General features: G+C 44.4%; 1 protein-coding gene across 2 annotated transcripts in view; it reads right to left on the bottom strand.

The window, feature by feature from the left end:
- The window catches only part of LOC108930821 (zinc finger protein GLI2-like), a 66,557-nt gene that overhangs the window by 43,638 nt on the left and 8,002 nt on the right, over positions 1-14,917 (bottom strand). For both annotated transcript variants that reach the window (XM_029252532.1, XM_029252533.1), the window contains exon 2: positions 8,584-8,715. In XM_029252532.1, coding sequence (XP_029108365.1) covers positions 8,584-8,698 — 115 coding nt within the window. In that variant the 5' untranslated portion in view covers positions 8,699-8,715. The remainder of the gene's footprint in view (positions 1-8,583; positions 8,716-14,917) is intronic.

Raw genomic sequence — 14,917 nt, 5'->3', positions numbered from 1 at the left:
ATGATCATATCACTCAAGGCCCAAATAGAAGGTTAGTCCATAGAATCAAGGGCTCATTGTAACACAGCAGGATGTTGGACCACAGTGAGCTTAAAGGATTGTCAGAAGATGGTGAAAAATGGGGAGTTTGTCATATCGCCACAGCGTAAATCTAAACATTGTGTCCTGTCACTCTGCCAGTGCCTTCAGACATGGATTTTAAAATGAAGAGCAAACAGTTAAAGAAATGCTTCAGTTGACAGCAGCCCTCGGTAGCACTAACGTCAAAGGATTCTCAACAATCTCCCACGAGAACGATCAGCATTCGTGTACCTCTAAAAAACAGCAAATTAAACGCTCAATCAGGTTTTTAAGAGTTCACTAAGAAAATATGCACAAAAGCATTAAAATCTTGTCAACAGTACAAAGCAAAGTCCAGAAATTCCTACAGTACCAAAGCCTGAAAATACAGAACCAAGTGTTTTTTTAATCCCAAGCAGAAGACATGACTTGTTCAGAACAATTATTAAATATGCGAGCCATTTCCAGCTGACTCTGCAATCAGCGTCTGCAAAACAGAGCCCGAAAAAGAGAGACACAGCTCTGCTTTCACTCTGAATATCTAATCTTAAAAAACCTCTCAGAGCCAACTGGTCGCTATAAGTGAAGTTTAAACACAAACACAGCAGATGTATCTTGGAACGCCATCAAGCCAAATGTTTACAAAAGCCACATGAATGAGCACAAGCCAGAGTCCCATTATCCAGATAATTTTTCAAGGCACACTGGTACAGCAGAGTGTTTCCATGTGGCAGACTGTGTGTGTGTGTGTGTGTGTGTGTGTGTGTGTGTGTGTGTGTGTGTGTGTGTGTGTGTGTGTGTCAGAGGACAGCTCCAGGGTTCACATAGTAGCCCTTGGTACTGATGTCTCCAAGCGAACGACTGAACGAATGGCCCTTGCTGTAGTCGGCAAACATCCTCAGAGAGCTTCTCATACCGACTCTAGTGAAACAGCTTGACGTGAAATAGAGCACAAATAAATGCAGTTACAATGTTGGTTTCTTAATCGGTAAATGTAGGCAGGTCAATGTCGGCACTGCACTTTTTAATTGCCTAAGGCCGTGATTAAAGGTGTATATACTACAGTATATAAATTAAGTACACAAGCATTTAAAAGTTGGGAACCCAGAAATTTTCATGTTTTTGGGAGTACTTTCTTAAATCGAAGTACCATTGAATTGATTTAAAAATACAGTCAAGACATCGTTTCATTTGTTTCAAATTAGTGCTTAGTTTATTGGGGGGTTGCGGCAGGCTTGGCCGCTGCCTGCTGTGTAGAGGGTCTGGGGTTTGAGCTCCACTTGGGGTGCCCTGCAACAGACTGCCGTACCGCCCTGGGTGTGTCCCCCCCACCCCCCGGCCCCACGCTGCCGGGTAGTCTCCAACTCGCCGCAACCCCAACAAGTGGTGACAATGGGTGGATGGATGGATGAATCTTGGATGGATCCATCTTGAGAGAGGGTGTGGGGGGAGGAGGCACAATCAGGATGGGACGCCAGTCCGTTGCAAGGCACCCCAAGCGGGACTCAAATTGCAGACCTGCAGCAGTGGAACGATGACCAAGATGCTGGCCTTAGAGGCAGAGTTTAAAAAAAAAAGCCATATCTGAAACTGGCGAAAAAAATATGAAAAGATGAAAATGGGTAAAAAAAACACCAATATTGTACAGTGGATAACTGGAAAATAGTATTAAAGACGGATGAGCCTAAGTCTGAGGTGCAGGAATGTTTTCTCGGCGAAGGTCGGTAAGGTCGGCGGTGTGTAGTCGTCATTATTTAATGTCAGTTCCCCGACCTTCTGTACTGAAAAGGGAAAAAGAAGCCCAACTGCTCTCTCGGGAAGACTGAAGGATGCCACCAAGGGGATGAAGAAACTGCTAAGTTTCCCTTCCACTACCCACCACTTTACATTAACATTATTAATATGTTGATGTGTGGCTCCTTCTCTCCATCAGTCTGCTGGCTGCCCAACGACAAGACTTGGGTCTCCACAACAATAAAGAGCACAATTGCAGTGTTCATCTCACTGCCCCTGTCATTTAATTGCAAGAGTGCTTCCACCAAATGTGATGACCTCATTTTCTGTAATTTACGCTATTTGCTTAATTTGACTGTAGCTTCTGAGCGTGGATAACACATTATTTAATTAGGCACATTCCCTGGCTGTGGGATCATGATCTATTTATCCTCGTGTAAACTGCCGTCACTCTGCGCCTCCCCCGTTTGCTTTCTGACTGTGTTCCACCTTTTTCTGTCTCTGCTGTGTCCTGTTTGCAGGGGCAGACAGGTAGATGCTAAATACCCCTTGAGGACTGCCTGACTCAGCAGAATTGTGTCTCTGCGGCGCAGAACATTAATCTCTCTCAACCAATACCCTCAACCCCCTAAATGACACTACCACCACCCCACCCTGGTATGAAAAACTCACTTTCAGTATGACGTATGTGACAGATCACAAAATTCAGTTAATCAAGTCATTAACAACAACCAAAAGGCTGGAATAGTTTAAGGATGAGGACACAGAGAGGATTTATAATTCACCTCTTTGGCTAAATTTACTTCACACTTTTCTCCAAAGCCACTTATAACATTAAGGTATTAACATTTATTTACCCATTTATACAGCTGGGTTGTTTTACTGGAGTGATTGAGGGTAAGTACTTTGTTCAAGGATACTACAGCTGCAGGTGAGGGTTAAACCCATAAGCTTTGGGTCCAAAGGCAACAGGTCTAACCACTACGCTACCCGCTATCAAGGCTAATATGTCTTATATTTGTTACTATGGCCCTTCATAGCACTTTCACCAACTCTTCTCTTCAAAAGAACAACTCACATCCCAACAGCAACAGGAAGGCAGTTCTACACTCTGTCCACCTTCACCTTCAAGGATGCTCAATATGTACAGGTGGTCCCTGATTTATGATGACGTTATGTTCCGCGAAACCCATCGTAAGTCAAAAATATCGTAAGTCAATAATGCATTTAATACACCTAATACAAACCTTTGCGGTACAGACTGGGAGATGCGGATCGTTGCCACTGCCCAGAATCGCGAGAGAGTATCGCACCGCGTATCTCTTGCCTGGGAAAAAAGTCAAAATTCAAAATTCAAAGCATGGTTTATACTGAATGTCTATTGCCAGCTCACTATCGTAAAGTTGAAAAATTGTAAGTCGTGCCATCGTAAATTGGGGATCACCTGTATTCATGTAGCCACAGCAACATGATATCATGCACATGCGCTGCCAGCTGAAAAAGCCCGTTTTCCACACAGTGATACAAAAAGAAAGATAGTAACCAATGAACTACGGATGCTACAGTACAGGTGCCTCCGTAAATTCATTCATGAAGAGAAAGTCTGACGCATGCCAGCAGGCTTCATGGCTTTATGCACAATGCTTCCAGTATGGAAACCCAGTAATCTCAACAGACCCTGGAAGAAGCTTGGAGAGCACCTGACATCCCTTTTTAATTGACTCTATTGTCTCTACATCTGAACACAAAGAGTGTCTCAAGCACTCGTTATAGAAAAGCCGTTTCCGTGGCCGGCTGGGGGCGAGACTGAGCAGGCTGCTAATGCAAAACAAGCAATTGTGCCATGAGAAATGGATCTATTACTGCTCCACATTGTTGAATGCTGATATAAGTGGGTATGGAGGACCAGCAGTCCATCTACTCGGCAACTCAACAGCGAACGGCCTCTATTTATATGTAAATAACACGAAAAAGTCAGATGTATTCCTGTTGTCTGATAGAGGAGATGCCTTTGCAGATAAATAACACTGGACGGGGGGGTACAACTGGGGTGGGATCGTGTGCGGAACATGTCCAACATTAAAGTTGGCAACTTCTGATGCTCAGACCCCCGCTGCTCCAGCTACCTGTTTCATCCTCACCCATCAAGCCCTCCATCCTATTTCAACCTCTCGATGGGACCCTGGAGCTGCCAGTGTGCTGCGAGGAAAGCCGACTTCATCCCGGCCTATGCCTCCCACCTCTCACTGCGCATTAATGTTCATTCCCTTAGCGACACTCTTCTCCAAAACAACAAGAAACTCAGAGTAAGCAATGGTGCATCTCACCAACGGGCAAAGAGTTACAGACCCAAGACTGTCCAAGCCCAGTCAATTAGTCCAGTACCACTCCCTTTACTGGCATACTTTGCATGAGCAGCTGCCAGTAGAACTCATAGAAAACACAGAGATGATGGCGACTGATGGTGTAGTGCAAATTCACGGAGCACTGGGGTGATCAGGAGAGATGTGAGTCTGAAAGAGGTGTATTTTGGGACTGTTCTTTAATGCTGAAAGGGCTTCTGCAGTTCTGAAGGATAGAGGGACATTTAAAGTACATCAGATCAAAAACCAAGAACCTATGAACCTCTACGATTAGGACTTTCCAGCAGCCACAGTCAGTGAAGCATCGTCTACTGGCTCAAATTCACCGAGCAGGGAAACGATGAAGAATCACAGGACAGGCCTTGGTTGAAAATACAGTCGGCCGTCCGCATTCACGGGGGGTAAGGGCCGCAGGACCCCCGCGGAAGTGGAAAAACCGCAAATGTCTCTTGGCCCCCCAGACCTTAACTCTTAGTACCGTTGACCATATTTAACACACAAAAAAGCAGTAAAACAATACATTGTACCGCAACGGTATGTTTTATATGTTGGGTGTCCCCGAACAGAGTGCGTAGTCTGCAGTTCTTCAGCGCGCTTAAACTTTTTACTAAATGTAACTTTTTATAAAGCATTTGTGTATATATATGGTAGTAAATGATTAAATAGAATCATTTATATTACAAATAAATTAATACATATATTTGATGCATTTATGACTTACTGAACTTTTTTTAGTTTTCTTTACATTTTCTAGTCTACGCACATCGTCTGCGATTGTACGCAGTAGCCTGCAAAACTCGAAAAAATTCCCAATTCATTATTGATTGTAAACTTGCGAATAATCAAATCCGCGCAAGTTAAACCCACGAAAGTCGAGGTTCGACTCTATAGCTTTTTCAAGGGACCGATCCAACAGCCTCGAATAAGATCTCCGAATTAAAACATTCCGGTTTTACCAGAAAGACAATTTTAACACAGCAGTAGGGGAACACGGGTGATGTTTTCTCCAGTTCCTTTCATAAACAATTAATGTTTGTTACTATATTACGGCGAGATACCAAGCTCTTCATCAAACTGTAAAAGGACGCAATACGAGGAAGGCCATTTCCATTTCAGAGGCGGCCTCCACCTCGGATCTTTTTCACACTCGGAAGGAGAACGCTGCTCGATGCGCCACCGCCCGTTTTAAGTAATTCATTACTTTTATGCTCTGGAGGTAAGAACAAGGCCCTAGAAGCTCATTATGCTGGGTTTTCATCACACATTCGCTGGCATCTTTAAAACATGCATTCTCTCTTTCTTGCGCTCAGAGTGGATCTGCTCGAGAGCCACAAGGTGGGGGAGGTTCTGTGGCAGTTCACTCGTTACATTCACCTTTATTCACATTATTCTGGCCATCCACTGTCCCACTGACATGTGTTCGTATTCTGTTAGTTATTTGATTTAAATGAACGCAATTCGACAAAAAATAGAATTAACCCTTGCTGGTATCTTGATTCAGTCTCACTGTCTTTAATTTGGTGGAATGTCTTGGGCATTTTGCAAGCGAAAGAAAGCGAAAATTTGAACATTTACATGTACATTTATTCATTTAGCAGACGCTTTTGTCCAAAGCGACGTACATCTCAGCAGAAGTACAATTTATGCATTACATTAAGAGAAAAAGACATGGCTGCAGACATGTGACTCTCTAGTAAACTTAGTTTGTTGTTTTCCACTTGATGCACTGATGTTCATTGCTCAAGTAGGTGCATAAAACATAGAATAGACTAATCCTGATACCCTCCTACTATTTTTTTTTTAATATTATAAGATATACAAACAATCCCATACAATACGAGAGTAGCAGCTGAATAAAGGCTTTATCTGGTGATGCTCATGAAGTTACGGTGCATGAACATTTACATCGTACATGAGCTGGAGAGATCCTGGGCGAAATGGGTCAGAAAAAGTGAGTTTTCAGACCCTTCTTGAATGTAGATAGAGTTTCCGCAGTTCTGAGTGGGAGGGGAAGGTCGTTCCAGCACAACGGAGACAGAACCGAGAGCCTCCGTGCTTGAACAAAACAAAGTGTTTAGCTATATTTACGCCAGTTTTAATACGTGGAAAGATTTCCCCATATTTCCACATTTATTTCACACTGAAATGACTACCTCATTCTGTGTGTGACAAATCTGTTCTCTTTAAGGACTCCAGGTCCTTCATCACATTTCCAACAGGCCCATTATCATTTCAAGAGTAATTCTGCATCAGCATCTTCATCAACCACAGAAGAACTAACTGTCCACTGCTGTACCATCCGTTTTCTGTCATTTATTATATTCTGGAGGTAAAACAGCAAAGACTCCCTGCCTCATTTTTGTACGCTTTCACCAAGAAAAACCTTTAAGGCACAAGTTTTTGAAGCAGTTTATCTTTAGTAATTTACCAGACACTTTTCCCCAAAGCAACTTCCAACAAACTCTATGTAGTGTTATCAGCCCACACACCTTATTCACCACGGTGACTTACACTGCTAGATACACTACTTACAATGTGTCACTCATTCATACATCAGTGGAACACACTCTTTCTGTCACTCACATACTATGGGTGAACCTGAACAGCATGTCTTTGGAGTGTGGGAGGAAACCAGAGCACCCAGAATAAACCCACACAGACACAGATGAACATGCAAACTCCACACAGACTGAGGAGGGATCAAACCCATGTCTTCTCACACCAGCCAGGCACTGGGAAACAACAGCACTACTTGCTTTGCCACCGTGCTGCCAGTCATGCAGGCCATTCAGCGGAGCCATGAAGAGCAGTCATGGGATCGTATTGCCTGACTTTCCGGTAAAGCAGGAGGAAAAGGAGCAACTGCATTAATTTCGATGGTGGGAAAGGCTCAGTTTCCTTTCTCAGAATCAGTCAATGAAACCGGGAGAGCCTCTTCCAACGTTCGCTGGTTTCACTCTCGTACGAAGTGGCCCGATGTGGGAGGAATCTGCACTGTTGGTAGTGATGGTGCTTCGCCCCTCCTGGATTCAGATATGAGATGAAACGACTTCAAGGCTTCCTGCTTTCTGTCATTGACACCTCAATTGGTGCTTCAATAACCTCAGCCCATGTCAGATGTGAGACCTCCAGCTGACTTGAAGCCAATTCGGAAGTACGCCCATCCCTCACACAACGTGGTCTATTACAATAGCACGCGATAATATATTGACATGTACCATTTTTCCATAATGTATTGCAAGATAGATTAATTCAGATTTCAGAACAATACAGTTTTTCCAGTTGAAGGGTTATTTCACGCCTCTATATGTGCCCCTTACACATCCTGACAAAGGCGTAACGGACACACAAACTCAACTCCACATGGGTGATTTCCGAAAATACAGCTCCTCTCCCTGGTTATCGGTTCAAAGCAGCACAAAACGAAGCAAACGTGCCATAAACACTCTGGGGAACATCTGAGAAAATTAGACAAACACATTACATTCATTCAACTTGAATATACTTGGAGACGTGGGAGAATAATATCTGGGCACATCGAAAGTTTTAACCAATCACAACCATCGATTAATGGCAAGCTAATATCGCAACAAAATAGCAAATTCAACATTATTATTGTATTTATTAATTCATTTAGCTAATGCTTTTATTTAAAGTGACTTACAGTGTTGAGCTGCGTATAATTATTCATCCATATAAAGCCGGGTCATTTTTACTGGCGCAATTGAGGGTAAGTACCTTACTCAGGGTATTCTACAGCTAGAGCAACATTCAAAAGTGTAATCATTAAATCAGTTATTTCGGTCATTGTCACATGTCGAAATGTTATATTTCATCTTGGCATTTTATTCTTACTCATTCCTTACCAGTTTTACCATCCTTTTGTTTCTATATCCTCATGTTTCACAGCTATTGTAGTTTCAAAAACTTACATACCTCTGTCTGTTATTGTATATGGATAACAAAACATGAAAAATAAACACTCTGAAAAATTCTGATTCCCACATTACTGGTGAAGTGCAGGTGACTTGCATAAACTGCAAAAAAAATATTAAATAATTCACCCACTTATAAAAAAATAAACTTTCAAAGAAGGAGGACCTATAAGTGCACTTTGGAGGATTTAATAACAGAGACACCTTTCAACATGCTGGAGACTCATGTAAACTTGTAAAAGATGGGTTTCAAGGGTAAATGAGACAAACCATTAGGTAAATGAGATACATACTAGCGCTGAACCATATGTGACCCGGGACAGAACACTTTTGAGCTGGATTATCGGGGATGATTGTAGCGACGTTTTTGAAATGTGCACTTCAAGGTGCTGCTTATGTCCTTCCTTGCCCAGACCTGTAAAACCCTGATAACTGCGAGTCTCTCGCTAGAGCTGGACTTCGTTGGTGTAAACGGAGGAGGAAGTGGTTACCACGTGTGGTTGCAGACGGGGATGGTTTCTTGGGGATGTCAGAGAAGGTGCCGCCCTCCAGGTCGAATGCCTTGTAGTCTTTCTTCTCGGTCGCTGTCGGACAGGAGGTCTCCATGGTGGGCGCACGTGAGTCTGCAGGGACGATTTTAAAGGGAAAATAAGCGACAGTACAGCAAACGCGCATGAGGTGAGTAGAAAGATGAATTTCATGTGATCATGCGGCGTATTTCACTGTGTCCTGCAAAGGCTGTAGGAGTCGAACGGGTCACGGTGACCACGTGAGTTTCTATAGCACAGTGGGTGGCGTAGTGGTTAGAGCTACTGCCCCCTGCATCCAAAGGTCGCAGGTTTAATCCCCACCCCTCTGGCTGTAGTACCCTTGAGCAAGGTACTTACCCTAAATTACTATAGTAAAAATTACCCAGCTGTATAAATGGGTAAATAATTGTAACCTTAACATTGTAAGTAGCTTTGGAGAAAAGTGTCAGCTAAATTAATAACTGTAAATCAGGAACTCAATTTTCATTTCAAATATTTGTAAGCAAAGTATAATAGTAAAACTATATTTTATAATGTAGGGGGGGTGCGGTGGTGCAGTGGGTTGGGCCGCAGTCCTGCTCTCCGGTGGGTCTGGGGTTCAAGTCCCGCTTGGGGTGCCTTGTGGCGGACTGGCGTCCCGTCCTGGGTGTGTCCCCCTCCCCCTCCGGCCTTACGCCCTGTGTTGCCGGGTAGGCTCCGGTTCCCTGTGACCCCATGTGGGACAAGCGGTTCTGAAAATGTGTGTGTATATTTTATAATCTCGTTGTAGCTAATATGTCCCGAGAAGAGCTGTGGGCACGTATCCGTACAAATGCTGTTAGAAACGTAAGGGATATTTGTAAAGAAGCGCAAAGGGAAAATATTCCAAAAAGGGAGGGAATCTGCCGTTACCGGCAGTTTCTAGATCATTCTTGCAAAAAAGACAATGATCCTGCTGTCCAACAGAGGGCGCCATCAATAACACACACCACATCAGTACAACACTGATTTAACTGATGCTTTTCTCCAAAGCAACTTATGTGGTTTGTCCACACTTATTCACCTGGATAATTTTACTGGAGCAGGTTGAAGGAAAGTACCTTGCTCAAGGGTACTACTGCCGGGGGGGGGGGGGAACTCAAACCTCCAACCTGCGGGTCTAAAGACAACCGCTCTAACCACCGCACTACCAGTTGTCCTGGGTATTGCTGACCATTTCCCCCGAAACACAGCAGCAGGTATCTTGTTAAGACATAAAGGAAGAACGAGGGCACATTTCCCATAATTCTTTGTAAGAATTACATTGGATATTGACATTTATGTTTATTCACTTATCAGACGCTTTTCTCAAAAGCGACGTACATCTCAGCGAAAATACAATCTGTTCATTGCATTAGGAGAAAGAGAGATAGTTGCAGACGTGATTCTTAAGTAAACCTGGTTTGTTATTTTCCACTTTATATACCGATGCTCATCGCTCCAGTAGGTGCACAAAACTCAGGATAGACGAATCCCGATCACCTTCCTACAATTTTTTTTAAGATACACAAACATTTACAGACAATACAGGAGTAGCTGTGTAAAGGCTTATCTGGGGATGATCATAAAGTCACGGTGCGGGAACATTTACACCAGCTGGAGAGATCTTGGGAGATGCGTATATAAACGTTTAATTTAATTTTTTTACAGCATCTCGGTGCCAAATGCGGTAAATATGTCAGAAAACGCAGGTTACCTTTGCAGATGTATTTGCAAAAAAAAAGAACGGAAAAAACTAAACGTACCATAACTGTCAGCAATAGTGTCGGACAAGAACGGCGCATCGTGAAGCTTGCGAAGAGGATGAAGTAGAGCAGTTCTGCGAATGGAACAAGGAGGTGCCTGTCCCGCGCCGAGACCCCTCGGCCTTGTGTGCGGTGCTCTCGGAACCCACTCCGTGGATTATGAGTTGGCAGGATGCCATTTGTTTAACTTTGACAAAACCTACAAGTTTATCCCCGGCACCAAGCAAACATGACGCACTTCAGTCTTGGGAAAAATCCCCATTAGAGGCTCTTTTGTGCCGAAATGCCTGGGATGTAGGCTGGGTTTGCCTGGAGGAGCTTCGCTCTTAATTTCACTCAAAAGTGACTTCACTGCCCACTTTCAATGTCTTCTTTGTGCACGTTGTGTTTTTCGTTATTGCCACTTTCGAGAAAAATATGGATTCTTAAACTAATGCAACAGCAGTAAAATTAAATACAATAAAAAGTTGTACGTGACGATGAAATGCTGACATTCGCAATGTCGGGTGGCTGTCCAACAATATTCATTTAGGCAGCTGATGTAGCCTCTCAAAATGTTACTGGTAAAGCCTATAAATAGAAAATCTATGCATTGACTTTCGAGAATCAAGTTTTTTTGGAAGGAATCTCTACGTTCACTCGCACTGAATATTCCAGGGTTTTGCACACGTATAGTTGTATGTCGCTTTGGAGAAAGTGTGTTTGGTGAAAATGGGAAAAATGGGGAAAAAAAACGTTAATGTTAATTATTCTTGAGCGTTAGTATTTCATGGCTGAAAAACTGTTTTTATTTTGTTATTTAGTGCCACACACAGTCAGGGCATCCAGGCATCATCTGACATAAAATGTAAACTGATTCACATTAAAGGTAAAACACCTAGTTTCACATTTTGAGGTTTTCCGTTAACAATTGATGCACAAGCTGCCAGAAAAACCGTTCTGGTCTAACATGGTGCTCAGAGTTTGTCAGCAGCTTGCTAGAATTGTGGTGCTGTCACACCCGTCTCAATACCCCCCCCCCACACACACAGTAGGTCACCCGTCTTTTGGCCAAGGTAAGCGGATTAACGACAAATACCTAACAGGGTTAGAAGGCATCTGTTTCCACAGCATTTTCAGCCAAGAAAGAACGAACGGTGCACAATTTAGGCTTTGAATCAGAGATCATGTGATGGAACCGGACTTGGGTCCTTCTCATCCTCGAGCACTTCTGCCGGGGATTCGCTGAGGGAACCAAATCTCGTATGTTTCAACACAACTGTTTATTAGGGCGTCTCTTGTGTATTGAGAAGGACACGGGCCAAGGGTACGAGTCCATGCGAATGGAAAGCCTTGCACAATCAGTTTACCCTTCAGGCTTTATTTCTCCTAAACATGTCGCTGAAATGACATGCTTGTACAGTTACTTTTCGATGTAATAACACGTTTTGTGTGCACGGCCAGGCACGGATTCCGCAGAACACAATTCGATGAGAAGGCATCGTTCTGGTTCGGAGAGCGGCGCTCAATCCGAGCGCCGAAGCGGCCGATCTGATGCGGCAATATGGTGTCCTCTCCGCTGGGGGTCCTCCAGTCTGCTTTGCTGACAAGTACCCAGAGCTCGTACTGGTGGAGTAGCGTGGGGCTCAACCCCCTCCGTGTTGCTGGAAGACAGACGGCCAGAGACCCCCATCCTGCACCTCTTCCAAAGGCTCTGAGGAGGAGCTGCACATGGCTACTCCTTCGAGGCTCGGGGACGAGGGGGGACCCTGACGGGACGACGCAGGCATCGGGGAGGGGACAGATGGTGGCGTGCGCCAGCAAGTGAATTCAGCTTCTTGGTGCCAGAGTGAGCGTAGAACAGGGACCAGGATGAAGACCAGAAGGAAGGGAATAAGGGTGAAGCACTGGGGGTGGTTCACCCAACCTCATTACAACGATGCTGCTCTCCACGGTTCAGGGCGACACAAACTGCTGGAATGCTGATGAGAGAGTGGAGATTTACATTTCCAAAGGGAAGCCAGTAAATATTGTACCTCTACCTACCCCATAAGGGGGGTGTGGTGGTGCAGTGGGTTGGACCGGGTCCTGCTCTTGGGTGAGTCTGGGGTTCGAGTCCCGCTTGGGATGCCTTATGACAGACTGGCGTCCTGCCCTGGGTGTGTCCTCGCCCCCTCCAGCCTTATGCTCTGTGTCACCAGGTTAGGGTCCAGTTCCCTGCAACCCTCTATGGGACAAGTGGTTCAGATAATGTGTATGTACATACCCCATAGCTGTCAGTTTTTTGTATTAAAGCTGTAGGTCACCAAATTTAATTTTTTTTTTGGAAATGCAACAACCTGAGAAGCCATCAGTACATTTAATTATTTAGCAGACACTTTTTTCCAAAGTGACTTCCACTAGATACTATGTAGTGTTACCAGCCCACACACACCTTATTCACCTTGGTGACTTACACTGCTAGATACACTACTTACACTGGGTCACTCATCCATACATCAGTGGAACACACACACACACACACAAGGGGTGAACCTGAACAGCATGTCTTTGGACTGTGGGAGGAAACCAGAGCAGACACAGGGAGAACATGCAAACTCCACACAGACTGAGCAGGAATCGGATCCATGTCTCCTCATACCACACAGGTGCTGTGAGACAGCAGCGCTACTCGCTGCACCACCGTACCGCCCCATCATTCTTGAAATTCTGAATTTATTTGTACAAGAAACATTTGGTCCATGGGCCGGAGGAGGGAAGGAAGAGTAAGCTGACAGAAAGAGCTGCTCACAACACACAAAAATGAGTTTGTACTCAATGAGAAATCGTACCTTCAGTCTCCACCAGAAGCAAGACATAAAGGACCGATTGTAGACATGCGAATCTCATTTTAATGGCAAGAAAGTGATATGTGCACAGAGCTGAAAAGGGCCAAAAGGTACCTTTGTACAAGTACTTATTCCCCTTACTTTCTTCTCTCCAAAGTGACGCTGAGCAACTGCACTCGATACCTGGATTCAGACGTTTCCGCCAAAGCCTTGTACACCACAGCCTTTTAAATTGTCAATTCTTAATCTTGACTTAATTCAATTGTATTATTTCTTGCCTAAAGTCTGTACAACACTGACACCACCGCGACCTCGATTAACAGCCAATACCCTCTTTTCCAAGAAGATCTCAAGTTGTGCAGCCGGGAGCCACGGAGCGGTTTGGGGCTTTTCCACCATCTATGGACCGAAGGTGGTTCATTGAGCACACGAGCTTCCTGCATCTCTCAGGGTTCTCCAGTGGTGTGAAGGTGAGCTTCCTACTGCAGCTCGCAGAACTTAATGTGTTTGTCAAATCCCCCCCCAGCAAGTATTTCACAAGGCAGAGTGACATTGCAGTGATTGACCCATTAATACAGCTGAGTAATTTTTACCCTACCAGTTTACATTTATTCATTCAGGGTAAGTACCTTACTTAAGGGTACTACAGCAGGTCCTGATTCACTATGATGTTCTTTCTCACTGATGTTCTGACTCACTGTGATGTTCTCTCACACTGAGGTTCTGAACCACTATGAGGTTTATTCACACTGAGGTCCTGATTCACTTTGAGGTTCTTTCTCACTGATGCTCTGAATCACCACAAGGGTTTTTCATCATGAGGATGCTTTTCAGTTAGATTCTGAAATACTGTGTTTTCCCCTCGATGAAGCTCTGAATCTCAAGATCCCCTGTCACTGAGGTTCCTGCCTTGACCCTGCACTGTGCTCTACTGTACTAAAGTGTTTATGGTGGCGAGTTTCCATGGATTGGTCCAGCAAACGAACACCCATGATTTGGACTCACAAAAATTGTTTATATCCCCCGTTTCAGAGAGAACAATGTTGTCCAAAGTCCTCACTGTAGGATTTACCGTGGCTCTGCACATCATCTGCCAGAATAATTACAGCAGGCATGTGCCAAACAAGCCTTGTTATGCAGAAATGTGCTGCCGAAGACAATCGAGCCGTATTTTTACAGCTTGTTTTTGTTGTTGTCGTCCCTGCAACACATAACACATATGTCCCGACATCATCTTTTGGTCAACTTTAGATGGGGCCATCGGCCAAACTGTGTTGGCGAAACACGCTCCATTATTCAGCAATAGCTTCAAATTATATGTCACCTGGGGGTGGTGCGGTGGGTTGGACCGGGTCCTGCTCTCTGGTGGGTCTGGGGTTCGAGTCCCGCTTGGGGTGCCTTGTGACGGACTGGCGTCCCGTCCTGGGTGTGTCCCCTCCCCCCCCGGCCTTACGCCCTGTGTTGCTGAGTTAGGTGCTGGATCGCTGCGACCCCACTTGGGATAAGCAGTTTCAGCCAGTGTGTGTGTGAGAGAGAGAATATATGTCACCTTTTGCTGTAAATAACTGTTGCCATTGAGAAATACACAGACACACACATATTTCAGTACATTACGACAAAAAGCATACTATTTAAGGCACCTATAGTTGCTGTTTGGTGCACATGTAAGGATTTAAATATTTTATGTGCATTGCATGCATTGATCAGCACAACATTCAGTGACTT

Source organism: Scleropages formosus, chromosome 5, assembly GCF_900964775.1.
Source record: "Scleropages formosus chromosome 5, fSclFor1.1, whole genome shotgun sequence".
Classification (NCBI taxonomy): Eukaryota; Metazoa; Chordata; class Actinopteri; order Osteoglossiformes; family Osteoglossidae; genus Scleropages; species Scleropages formosus.
The sequence above is the reverse complement of the archived record's forward strand: the minus strand, read 5'-3'. Positions and strand labels throughout refer to the sequence as shown.